The following is a 13035-nucleotide window of genomic DNA, read 5'->3' as shown; positions in this document are numbered from 1 at the left end:
TATACATACATATTTATGCTTGACAACAATTTCCCACACTCTTTTAGATGTGGCGGCCATTTTATGTTAGGCCATGTCCTCGCAGCAGCCATTTTGTAACCAGCAGCCACAAAATTCCTGTGTGCCCACTAGCCCCAAAGAGTTGGCAACCTCTGCTTTCAAACAGACCTGATATGAGATCCTCTGGCCCATGGGTCTAATCCAGCCTTCCGGGCCTTTCCACCAAGCCCCAAGCCATGCCCCCTCCTCTTTGGCTGTGCTTGCTTCGCTTCCCCACCCTCTCACAAGAGGCCAGCAATATTCCCTTGTCTCTTCCAGAAAAAGGCCGGCAGTGGTTGTCTGCCCTGATCCCCTTTTGCCTGATCTTCTTCTACTTGCTTTGCCTCTCTCAGTTAACCTCTCACTCTCCCCCACCCCCTGCAAAAAAAAAGGGGAAAGGAAAAAAAGGTCCTGTTCCTCTTTCGGCCATCTGCTTTCCTCTTCCTCACTGCCATGGTGCCTGCAGGCAAAACAAAAACAGCATCCCCTTGGTAGGGCCAAGCACTACTCAGGCCTACTCCTTCCCAAATGTGTCCACAGTAACCTCTTAGCAAATGACTAGGTCACCTGCTTTGAAGCCTCCTTTCCCTCCTTTCCCATGCATCTCCTGGTGCATGGTGTGCCAAGATTGGAAAGCTCAGCCATGGATTGTCACCTCACCTGGCAATGTAAGGAGAGCAAAGGAGGGGGCTTCATCTGACCCACGTGCAACCAGGATGAGGATACAAAACCAGGGGCTCCACCTACCCTTCTCTGCCAGAAAGCAGGAGGTCCCAGAGCCCCATTCTCTCTCCTTTCCCCCCTACTCAGTTTAGTGGAGCACCCATTTTCAATTTTTTCCATCTTCCACAGATTCAAGCCATGACCAGGATGTACCAGGCCCGGAAACGGTACCGAGGTCGGCTGCAGTACTTCCGGGATCATGTAAGTGCACTGCAGGTGGGGCACCTGGGATTGCTGGATTCCCTCCCATCAGCCCTGGTGACCAGCAGGGCCAATGGATAATAGTGGTGTCAGTCATGATGATGATCGTGGAGGTTGCAGTCCAGTGACATCCAGGGGTGGAGGGGCGTAGATGAAAGCACAGGATGGCAAAGGGTTTGCTTTTGTCTCTTGGCTAGATCAATGACATTGTGAAGATCCAGGCCTTCATCCGTGCCAATAAAGCTCGCGATGACTACAAGACGCTGAGTGAGTATTGGCAGGAAGGGAGGCCCATGTCCTGAAACTGCCCAAGAAGGGACTGTTGTGGCAAGCAGGAAGGCTGCCATTTTTCATTGGTTTCCTACAATCCAGTTGTCCCACAGGGGACATAAGGGGACAAAGCGACTCAGTGGAAGCTTTTTCTCTGTAACTGGCATTGTGAGGTAACCATGGCAATATTCGGCCCTAGCTATTTTGGTTATGGAAGTGGGTTTGGCATGTGACCTCGCCAAAGCTTATTAAGAAGTGGATTGCTTCACTTGCCTGTCCTGTTTCTGCTGAGAGCCTGCCTTGGCTCCTTGGACCTCCCCACTCCCTCCCTCCCCTTCAAAACGGGGCAAAATGGAGGGGTTTGGGTTCTTTCCTTTCAGTCTGTCTGCTTCTTATGTACACAAGAAAGAGCAATTCTCTCGTGAAAATAAATGAAAGGCCTGCTCCTTTTGTGCCATCAGCATTTGTCACCATTCCTTGGCTGGCGTCTTTCCCTCCACAGTCAATGCTGAAGACCCCCCGATGGCGGTTGTCCGGAAGTTTGTGCACTTGCTGGATCAGAGCGATCAAGATTTCCAAGAGGAACTGGACGTGATGAAGCTGCGTGAGGAGGTCGTGACCTTGATCCGCTCCAATCAGCAGCTGGAGAATGACCTCAACCTCATGGACATAAAAATTGGCTTGCTGGTGAAGAACAAAATCACGCTGCAGGTATAATCTGGGAGGGGAGCAATCCCCCTTGCCAAGTTCTCCTCAAGCAACAAGGACACAGTTGTGTATGGCGGGCTCTGAAGGTTTTTGTTAGTAGCCACTGAAGGTTAGAGCTCATAAAGCAACAGTTCCCTCTCGTCAATAATTTCCCTGCCAGACCAGATCAGTTATCCGTCAGTTGTCCTATGGCTGATGAGAAAGATGGCCACATCCACATAACGTGACGGTCGGGGGTATCCTGTGTCTCTGAATATGGTGGGTTGTGTATCTGCGAAGATAAGAGGCCCCGAACAATCCAAATCCCCCAATTCAGCTATTGCCTTATGTAGCTTTGGTAAGCATCTTTGTTCTTTTTCTGTCCCAATATTTCCATTTCAATGATTGATAGATCTACTGATACTGCTCAGCAGGTAAGGAAAACTTGGATTTGAGGGCCAGAAGGGTGCTAGCCAGTATTTCCAAGTCTGCCAAAGTCTACTCTTGGATCAAATGTTCATTCTCGTGGCCAACCCCGACCTCCCACCTGGAGAGTCAGCAGCAGGAGACAAGGCCAGGGTCCCAGGGAAAGGATGGGATGCTAAGCACAGGCTCTGAATTCCCCTCTGCCCTTCCCTCCTCGCTGCAGGATGTCGTGTCTCACAGCAAGAAGCTTACCAAGAAGAATAAGGAGCAGCTCTCGGACATGATGATGTTGAACAAGCAAAGGGGAGGCTTGAAGGCTCTGAGCAAAGAGAAGAGGGAGAAGCTGGAGGCCTATCAGCACCTCTTCTACTTGCTGCAGGTGAGGAGAGAGGAGGAGCTGTAGCGGGAGGTGACCCTTTGTCTTCTCTCCTTCTCTCCTGTCCGTGAACTGCTCTCCATGATCCTCTCCTTGTTTCGCTGCAGACTAACCCCACTTACCTGGCTAAGCTGATTTTCCAAATGCCCCAGAACAAATCCACAAAATTCATGGACTCTGTCATCTTCACGCTGTACAACTATGCCTCCAACCAGCGGGAGGAGTACCTGTTGCTGCGCCTCTTCAAGACTGCGCTGCAGGAGGAGATCAAGTACGTGGGTCGGGAACCTTTAACTCTCAGGGGCTGCATGGGGCGTAAAGACAGCTGTTGGCTACAGCTGTTCATCGCGCTTTGGGCTCTCATTTTTTATGTAGAGGTGCAGCCCTTGGCTACCATGGGGAGTTGTGGAGCCCAGATGCCTGTCACAGAGGGCAGCTTTCTTTGGTCTTCTGGTTCCTGCTGTCACTTTTGGCTCCCAAGTTGGAAGGCCAAGCATGAGTTTGCCATGTGGTCAGCAGTAAATGCTTGCATGTGGTTGTAAGGGGAGGAGCAATTAAGCTATTTAAACTATTAAATTGAAATACTCAAAAAGAAAAACATTGCTTTTCCCCTGACTTTGCATTCTCAGTTATAGTGGTGTGGGGGCCCCTTTCACATTGGAATAAGTGCACCACCCTGAGATTTTGTGATGAAGGGTGGTATATAAATTGGATATAGATAGACAGACAGAGGTACTTGTGCTTCCCTCTTTGTGGGAGGCTGGCTGGGCGGCCATTGACTAATAGAAGAGGCGGGGAGGAAACTCCTCCTGGTTGAAGGTTCTGAAACAACCTGCAAACAAAAGCTGGATCTGAAAACCTGAGGATGAAGACAACAACAACAACAACAGGAATGTATGAAAGAGAAGTATGAAAATTGGAAGGCCACCCTCTGGGCTTGGGTACCAGCATCTTCTGCTGGGAAAGTGAGCTGGTTTTCATCCACATGTGTTTCCAGCAAACCTTTCTCGCCTTCTTCCAGATCAAAGGTGGATCAGCTTCAAGAGATTGTGACGGGAAACCCCACAGTGATCAAGATGGTGGTGAGCTTCAACCGTGGTGCTCGTGGACAGAACACCTTGAGGCAGATCCTGGCCCCGGTTGTGAAGGAGATCATGGAGGACAAATCTCTCAATATTAAAACTGATCCAGTGGACATCTACAAGTCCTGGGTCAACCAGATGGAGTCGCAGACCGGAGAGGCCAGGTATGAGGGGCTGTTCATGCTCACAGGAGGTACCAAAAAAAGGTCTGGACGTTTTTCAGGGGAGAGAGAGACACATCCTCATTTGGATTTTCACGTTTTGTGGCGGCTTGTATCTGAAAAGTTCCTTTTTCCCCTCGAAAGTTTTAAAAATAGATTCCATTCACTGATACATAAGATTAAATGTTTAGACCTGGAGGCCTCACAGTCATGGCCTTAGGAAAGGTCATGTAGTCATTCCAGGGCACAAAGGTGAGCTGAACCTGGCAAAAGGTTTAGAGCCATTTTTTAAAAACCATGTTCTCAGTAAAGAGCGATATAGAAAGCTGCTTCATTCATTCCTCCCTTCTGCTTTGGGGGCATTTATCAAGGGTCAGATGGTCATAGGAGAGGAATGTCGGCAAAGACCTCAAAACCCAAAGCTCCTGCTGGACTCCCTATGTCCCCCCCCGCCCCGCCCTCTGGGCTACCTGCCACCCACCGTCCTGTGGGAAGGATGATTGGGACAGAAGACTCCCTTAGAGCCCATACCTGCGGGCCTTTCTCTCTCCCCACCCCCCACCTCAAATAGGGCTGATCTGTCACCAGGTGCCCCCTGGGTAGGATCCAGGTGGCTGTTTATGCACATGTGCTGTTTGTTGTGTCTGTCCAGCATAAGCTGGAGGGCTAAGAGGGGGATGCAAGCGGCAGCACCCTCCAGCCGACACTTCCCACCACTCACCCGCCTTTCCTTGACAGTAAGCTGCCCTACGACGTCACACCGGAGCAAGCCCTGGCCCACGAGGAGGTCAAGACGCGCCTGGATGCCTCCATCAAGAACATGCGGGCCATCACCGACAAGTTTCTGCTGGCCATTATCGGCTCCCTGGAGAAAATCCCGTGAGTGTCCCAAGCTGCCCCTCGGGCAGATGCAGGAGGAGGAGGGTCCTTCTAAGCTTCTCTCCGCCTCTTTCCTCATTCACGGCCTTGTTCTCCCTCTACAGCTATGGCATGCGCTTCATTGCCAAGGTCTTGAAAGATTCACTACACGAAAAATTTCCTGACGCCAGTGAGGATGATCTGCTGAAGGTGAGGAAGCAGAGTTTCTCAAACACACACACACACACACACACACACACACACACTCCACTTGCTTCGCGCTCTCTTGGTCAGACCACCTGTCAATCACATTTGCAGCTCCAGCGACCTAGGTGAGCATGGAGGTGGGGGCTGCTTTGAGAGCAGAGGGGGTGGACTCGCTGCTTCTACTGCATCTCTCTCTCTCTCTCTCTCTCTCTCTCTCTCTCTCTCTCTCTCTCTCTCTCTGTCTCTGCTGGGCTTCTTCCTTCTCTCTAAAGAGCTGCAGCCAGTGGTCACACTTGGTCTCAGCAGCAGCCTGTGCCACTTTCCTTTTTTTAAAAAAGAGAGCTTTTCAGGTAGACAAATAAACTTTTTTTCAAAAAATGTTTTTCAAAAGAGCAAGGATGTCTCTCTGGTGGATGGTCAGTGGCACTCTCTTCTCATACAAGTTTAAAGCCTGAGAGAACTCACGAGGATGGCCTTTCCGTCCAGTGGGTCTGCCCTGTTTTGGGGACTGTCGTGACCTGTGCCTGGCAGTTTCTCTCAAAGATAAAGAGCCATCTTGTGCCTTCTTCTAAAAAAGAGACCTGAATGCTGTTGTTTTCTTCTTCTCTTCTAGTTCTGTGCTTTCCCACACTGAAGCATCGAATCTAGGCTTTCTCTGCAGGTGAATTCCTTTTTTAAAGCATGCCTTTAGGTGGGAAGCAGGCGGAGGAGCTTGCAGCGGCCACAGGGTAGCAGCAAAAAGTCAGGATGGAAGTGCACAATTCAGGGTGGGGGGAGCTGCTAGAGCAGCCAATGAGCTGAAACCATTCAACTTTTTCATTAAAGTGGCCTGTGAACTCCTGGCTTCTCCGTATCTCTGGGGAAAGAGCTGGGAGCCCTTAGCCCATGGATCACTGCCCATTCCCCATAGTCCAGCAGCGAAAACTTCCTAGCCTGTGGCTTTCTTTGACTACTGCCTTTTGAGGCTGTTGGGGAGGCAAGATTACAGCTCCAAGGCACTTCCGTGGGAGCCAACCCTCCCTCCCTTTCTTTCCTGGCGTGTCTCCAACCAGACAAATGGCACCTGCTTAATGTAGCCACCCAGTGGAGCTGAGAAATGATCTGCCCCGGGGTGTCTGTGCTGGATGTTCCGTTTGCCAAGTCCTTGCCTTGTTTCTGGCTCTTCCTGGCTTTTTCCGCATCTCAGCTGCATTTCCCAATGTGGCTAATTCTCTTCCAAGTGAGGAAAACAGCAGCTGCCTGCCTGCCTGCTCCCAAATGCCTGCGGCTTCCTTTCCTTTCTAAAGCCCTATTGCCTCCCCTCTGCCTCTTTGTGCAACTGAGCAGGTTGGCGGTGGGGGACAGAATTGGTGAAAGTGGCTTCCTCCAGACAGGGTGAGGTCACAAAGGACTCTTTCCCTAGATTGTAGGCAACCTTCTGTACTATCGCTACATGAACCCGGCCATTGTGGCTCCAGATGCCTTTGACATCATTGATCTGTCAGCTGGAGGACAGTTGACGACAGACCAACGGCGAAACCTCGGCTCCATTGCAAAAATGTTGCAGCATGCAGCATCCAATAAGATGTTCCTGGGGGACAATGCGCACCTAGGCATCATCAACGAGTACCTTTCTCAGTCCTACCAGAAATTCAGGTAAAGTAGAGTGACAATGACTTTCAGCAAGGAATGATGGGGCCAATGACAGTGAATTATTCAGATAGGAAGGAGGAGATCTGTTTCTCTGGTGGGGGGGACACATTTCCTTGTAAAGTCCCACAAGAAGTTGCCTGCTTCTGACATGGCACAGACATGGCTGACTGGTGTAAATTCACAGTCCAACCTTGCTTGGGAATTTCTCCTGAAATACACCCTTGTATTTAGGTAGCCACAACAACAGATTCCCCAAAAGTTCTGTCACCTGGGGAAGTAAGGTTCCTTTCTGAGAATTGGGCACGCAGAAATATTTTTAGCAGGGGAGACTCACTTGAGAACAAGTTTAGTTTTATCTTTTCTTTCACCAAATAGGGTGGGTGAGTGTGCTCCGTGGTCAAACTTAAAAGCCAAGGTTGTTGTGACTCCAGTTCCCATCATCCAGTGTGTTGCATTCCAGTTTTAAAGGATGCTGCTTGGGACTGCTCACCATAGTGACTTATGTGAAGTGTTATAATCGCCCCAGCTGAGAATCTCCTGGTGGAGGACAAATATGGTGCTTGTGAAGACCTATTTGGCCAAAATGGGGCAGAAAAGCATCACCAGCTGGGTTGGGGGTGGCAGGGGTGGGACTTTCCAGATTAGGTTAACTCTCTTTTGCCTTTCTGAAGGCGGTTTTTCCAGGCTGCTTGTGAAGTCCCAGAGCTGCAAGAGAAGTTCAATGTTGATGAATATTCAGACTTGGTGACCCTCACGAAGCCAGTGATCTATATTTCCATTGGAGAAATAATAAACACACACACTGTAAGTCTCCTTTGTGTATTGGACTGTTGTGGTGTAGACTTACTCTCTTGGTATAAATAAAAAAGTTTTCCTAAAGAATACCAGAAACTAGACAAAAACATCACAAACTTCACAAGCATAAATTATTATTATTCAACCTGTATTATGTTTTTACTATTTTTTGTTGGGAACTGCCCAGAATGTCTGGGGCAACCCAGTCAGATGGGCGGCATATAAATAATAAATTGTTATAATATCATCATCATCATTATTATTATCAGCTCATTGCCTAATCTTTGTTACTCACAAACTAGCTGCTTTTGGACCATCAAGATGCCATCGCTCCTGAGCACAATGACCCTATTCATGAGCTTCTGGATGACCTGGGGGAGGTGTCCACCATTGAATCTCTGATAGGTGAGCTTTTTTTTCTGATTTAGTAATGAGAAACATGGTTCAAGTGTATCTATTGAGTGCTAAAACACTAGCCACAAACAATCCAGAAGCAGGGCTAAGATGCCTCTCCACCAGCCTTACTCCTGCCTGCATATTGAGGCCTCTGTAGCCAAAGCAATGCAGGCACATGTCAACATTGCTATTCCTAAGGTGATTAAATAGTGTCCTCCAGGTAAGAGACACGGCTGGCACCCAGGAACACACACATTTAAAATCACTTACTTAACTTAAAAAATGAGTTTTCACAGGGGAAGAGACTAAATGAGTGAAGCAAACAACCACACTCTTTTCCTATGCTTTGCTTTTCTCCAAGGAGAGGGATCTGGCAGCGTGAATGATCCAGCCAGTAAAGAGATGCTGGCCAAGACAGAAGTTTCACTCACACTGACTAACAAATTTGATGTTCCTGGGGACGAGAACGCAGAGATGGATGCCAAGACAATTCTGCTGAAGTAAGTAGGGGCCATGACAGCCCCTGAACCTTTCTCACTTTCACATCCAAGGCACCTGGGGCTGTCCCATTTCACCAAAGCATTTGCCGAGGCTTTAAGAAAAGTCTGACTGGCTGCAGGGAGCCAAAGGCTTGTCAGTGAGCTTCATGGCTTAGTGGAGATTCTGAACCTGCATCTTTCCACTCTGAATCCCCTACACAGTTCTCTAGGTAAAACACAAAAGATGGCAACATCCAGAAATAACAGAAGTATTCAGGGAAGTGAAATGACTAAAAATGTGTCTTGCTCTCAGCATGTTGGGTTCCACTATTTGATTATCATGTATCTAAGAGGAGGAAGAGGGAGAGAGGGTCCTCAAAAGGATGGCAAAGTTGTTGTCCCAAGGTTCTGATCATCCACCACAGGTAATTAGCAGCCATTTGAGGTGTACAGAAGTCTGCATCTCTTTGTACATGTATGCTACATGTTGATACATAGCAACTGCTGTGATATTCAGCAGCACACTGGGCTTTTATTAAGGATTACTTGAAATTCCTGTGTCCACAAAACCTGTGTTCAGAAACTAGGGGTGTAGTGAGAGATAGTGTTGCCATCGTGCTCAGTCTGTGAACTCCCAGGAGGAAATTGATTGACAGCTTTCTGAATAAGGAATGCAAACTTTTGATGCAATCTAGAATAATTCCTACACATACTTACTAAATATCAGGACTGCTGGGGTACGTTCCTCATTCCTGGTGTGTCAGTTCAGACTTCTTGTTTTCTTTGCCCAGTTCTCCTTGGAAAGATCCCTTTCTCAAGGGACTCTTTATCCAGGCAGACGGCTGGAGAGGTTAGAATCTTCTGAACAGACTTCTGAGGCCCGTAGTGAAGACAGCAGGCAGGACTTGCAGCTAGCTGGCAGGGCTAACCCACTTGTAATTCTCCTTAATGCTGAGGAACCCTAGATTAGGCAACTTGCTTCCCTTAGCCAGTCATAAGGAACCAGTGGGACTGTACTGGAGAAGGCACTCCTTCAAGTCACCTGGTCCCAAGCTGTTTCAGAGGTTTTGGACATCATAACCAGAACCTTAAACCCAGCTCAGGGGCTAATTGGCAGCCAGTGCAACTGCTTCAGGAGACATGAAATAAGCATTCCATGTGGCACCCCAGTGAGTGGTGTGGGCCTCCTTTTGCAGTAGCTACAGCCCCTGCACAAGCCTTGCGTAGAGTGCATTACAGTAACCCAGCCTTCAGGCTCACAGTTCATAAAATCACAGTGGCAAGGCTACGTGTAAGAACATCTGCATCTTTCTGTGCCGCTGAGATGTGAGTTGTCAAGGGTGGGTGTTTCTGTGATTTCCTTCCTCTTTTGAGTATCTCCCTGATGGTGCATATTTGGCGGAAGAGACAACAGGCACTTGCTCAGCGATGGCACGTTGATTCTTCCTTTCCTTTTGCTTTTCAGCACAAAGCGCTTAATTGTGGATGTGATCCGCTTCCAGCCAGGAGAGACACTGACTGAGATCCTGGAAACTCCAGCCAGTGCTGAACAGGTAATGGGGAGGAGGTGTAGTCATGTTGGAGCAGACGCCAAAGTCTTCCTGTCTCCAAGGGGCAAGAGTGTGTTGCAGGCCTGGGGGAAACGGCAGTCTGTGACTGACTGTTCAAAGAAGAGAAGGGCTCTGGCCTCCGGTTGTGTATGTTGGTGTGGCGGGGCAGGAATGTGTGTACCGGAACAGACCAGTTGCAACAGCCTTTCTGACACCCCAATCCCCACCCAGGAAGCCGAACACCAGAGAGCCATGCAGAGGCGAGCCATTCGGGATGCCAAAACTCCTGACAAGATGAAGAAATCCAAAGCGGTCAAGGAGGACAGCAACCTGAGCCTTCAAGAAAAGAAGGAAAAGATAAAATTGGCCCTGAAGAAGCTGACTGAACTGGGGACAGTGAACCCCAAGAACAGATACCAGGATCTGATCAACGATGTGGCCAAGGTAGGCGGCATCCAGGGAAACTGAGCTAACAGCCAGCGGGCTTGTGCTGGCAGGTGCATATGCTGTGTGACGGATAAAGGCGACTGGGGATGAGGGTGGCTACTCAATGCACATGTGCACACACACTTGGAATGTCTTGGGTGGGGATGAGTTAGAAGGTAAGCCTGTTTCCCCTTCCCCTTCTGCTCCCCCCCCCCCCAAACTCTAGGACATTCGAAATCAGCGGCGCTATCGCCAAAGGAGAAAAGCAGAGCTGGTGAAGTTGCAGCAGACCCACAACGCCCTCACCTCCAAGGCGACTTTTTACGAGGAGCAGGTGGATTACTACAAGAGCTATATCAAAACGTGCCTGGATAACTTAGCCAGCAAGGGCAAGTGAGTGGCAGCCCCCAGAGGTGTGGGGTTGTATGGGTGTACCCTGGGTCCTTGGGAAACCTCCTGACATGAAAACAAAAAAATGGAGAGGGGGGATTGCCAGGTGATGAGAAGAAAAATGGTGACTTGATAAAGAGTGTAAGAGCAAGGAGGGTTAGCTCTCAAAGAGCTGCCTGCAGGAAGAGCAGGAGTCAGGGGGAGTTATTTCCACCCCCAGGTGTATTGGTGGCCCTTGGGGAGGGAAAGGCAAAAACCCAGTGCCTTGGGTCAAGTCTTTGTCAGCCTCAATGCTTGTCAAGTCAGACCTCAAATCCTACAAATGGGAGAATGCCTCTCAGTGAGGTGCCCGTCCCTCTTTTCCTCAGGGTTTCCAAAAAACCACGGGAGATGAAGGGAAAGAAGAGCAAAAAGATCTCCCTGAAATACACGGCAGCCCGGCTCCATGAAAAGGGAGTCCTGTTGGAAATTGAAGATCTGCAAGCCAGCCAGTGAGTATGTTATTTATCACAGCAGCGTGCACAGAGGCAAGTCTCACCCAGTCAGCAGCATTCTGGGATAAAATTGGGAATGAACATTTTCATGGATTAGGGTGTTTGTGTGTAAATATTTGCTAGGAGAGTGCATCAGATTTAGACTAATTCTGGGGCCAAGTAGGGCTCCTAAGAAGGACGTTTGGCTTGTCAGAGGCAAAGTGGGAGCTGTAGAAGACCTCTGAAGCACTTCATGGTGCTTCTGTGGACTAGACATCAAAAACAGTGCTTGCTTGCAAGTGTCTTATAAAACTGAAAGTAATCTCTAAGCTTACCCAGACATGGCAATGCCAGAATGGAATGATGGGGTAAGGGAGAGGAAGGAAACTGTACCTTGTGACTGGCAGGTCAAGTAAGGGACTCATTTTACCTAGAAATACAATTGCTTTCAGTTCTTCCAATCTGAAATCCCCACTGAATCTCTCTAGTGCAAGTACTTAATTCCTATCCAGTAATCCTTTATTCTTCACTTCAGCTCCCAATGGCACATTAAAACAATAAGCATTTTTTTTTGGTCCCCAAACTGTATAGATTCAAAAATGTGATATTTGAAATTAGCCCAACGGAAGAAGTCGGAGACTTTGAGGTAAAAGCAAAGTTCATGGGTGTACAGATGGAGACGTTCATTCTACATTATCAGGTATGGATCTTGATGTTGTTTGTACAATCCACCCTTATACTGAGTTTGCATCAGGGGATTTCGTTCAGGGTCTCCAAACTGTGATGGGGAAGGAGAGGACGATATTAGATATTGAACAAAAAATCATTATGACCTATTCTCCTGGACTGCATTCCAGGTTTATCTAAATTAGATTGAGGAGCACATTTCTTCAAAGGAAGCAGAAAGTGAAAATCTGGGGAACTAATTGAACAAAATGTTGGCCCATCTTCTCCAGAATGAGTCAGGCAGGAAATGGCTGTGCTTGTGTGTTTAGACTCCGAGGGGAGGGGTCCACTGGGCCCTAGGTGATGCTTGAGTTGGATTGTATAATAATAATAACAATAATAATAATATCCAGCTGCAGACCTTAATGAAAAGACAGATGTATTTAAATGTGCTAGCAGTTTTACATAAATAGATGGATTTTAAAAATGACTCTCCACTCCCCCCCCCCCCCCCGGGATGGTAGTGGTGGGGAGATTTATTGTGTTTGCACTAGATGATGCAGCAGCTTTGTGGCTGCTTCAGTTTTCTGAAAAAATGCCTTTTCACACACACCCCACACCCCCCCCAGTGCAGGTGGACATCGCAAAATGGTTTGGGAATAGGCTTCTCCTTGATCAGGAGACTGTGTCTTCCAGACTTGTTCCTGGATGGCACAGAGGCCTCCTTCCCACCCTCCAGGCCTGCCATGCCCAATGCCAGAGCTGTAGCGTTTATATATTTATTTTTTAAAATAGTTCATTCCTCCTCTTTTCCCTCATGGCCTAATTAGTGAGCAAGGAGATCTCCAGCAGTGATTCTAAGCAATAGTCCTATTATCAATTGTTGATCCTAGATTGGAGTAAGAGTTTAGTTATTATATTCATCTTTTTTGCCCAATTTCATTCTTAGAACTTTTTTAATGTGCTGAAATAATCTCAGGGGAGTATATGGGGGGGGGGGGCAAAGTGGATGGTGCAAATGCATATAACTTGCCTAGGAAAAATAACTCCTAAAGCTTAATCTATTCACTGCCAACTTATTCTCCGTTTAGCCTGCTATCAGAAAGTATGCAAGCATCAAGCAATTGGGGTATAATTGCTGGGGCATAACATGGCTTGCTGTTCCCTTTCAATCTGCAGCCAAATGCAACATTCACAG

General features: G+C 48.2%; 1 protein-coding gene across 1 annotated transcript in view; it reads left to right on the top strand.

The window, feature by feature from the left end:
* Window positions 1-13035, top strand: part of IQGAP1 (IQ motif containing GTPase activating protein 1) — a 45310-nt gene that overhangs the window by 31406 nt on the left and 869 nt on the right. Inside the window, exons 21-37 of the mRNA XM_080980153.1 lie at window positions 892-963; window positions 1161-1230; window positions 1736-1944; window positions 2570-2725; window positions 2830-2993; window positions 3744-3968; window positions 4704-4844; window positions 4949-5033; window positions 6433-6665; window positions 7334-7466; window positions 7760-7862; window positions 8215-8353; window positions 9798-9885; window positions 10114-10326; window positions 10535-10701; window positions 11067-11189; window positions 11763-11871. Coding sequence (XP_080836279.1) covers window positions 892-963; window positions 1161-1230; window positions 1736-1944; window positions 2570-2725; window positions 2830-2993; window positions 3744-3968; window positions 4704-4844; window positions 4949-5033; window positions 6433-6665; window positions 7334-7466; window positions 7760-7862; window positions 8215-8353; window positions 9798-9885; window positions 10114-10326; window positions 10535-10701; window positions 11067-11189; window positions 11763-11871 — 2430 coding nt within the window. The remainder of the gene's footprint in view (window positions 1-891; window positions 964-1160; window positions 1231-1735; window positions 1945-2569; window positions 2726-2829; window positions 2994-3743; window positions 3969-4703; window positions 4845-4948; window positions 5034-6432; window positions 6666-7333; window positions 7467-7759; window positions 7863-8214; window positions 8354-9797; window positions 9886-10113; window positions 10327-10534; window positions 10702-11066; window positions 11190-11762; window positions 11872-13035) is intronic.

The sequence above is a fragment of the Podarcis pityusensis genome (genome assembly GCF_964106645.2).
Source record: "Podarcis pityusensis genome assembly, chromosome: 14".
NCBI classification, from domain to species: Eukaryota; Metazoa; Chordata; class Lepidosauria; order Squamata; family Lacertidae; genus Podarcis; species Podarcis pityusensis.
The sequence above is the reverse complement of the archived record's forward strand: the minus strand, read 5'-3'. Positions and strand labels throughout refer to the sequence as shown.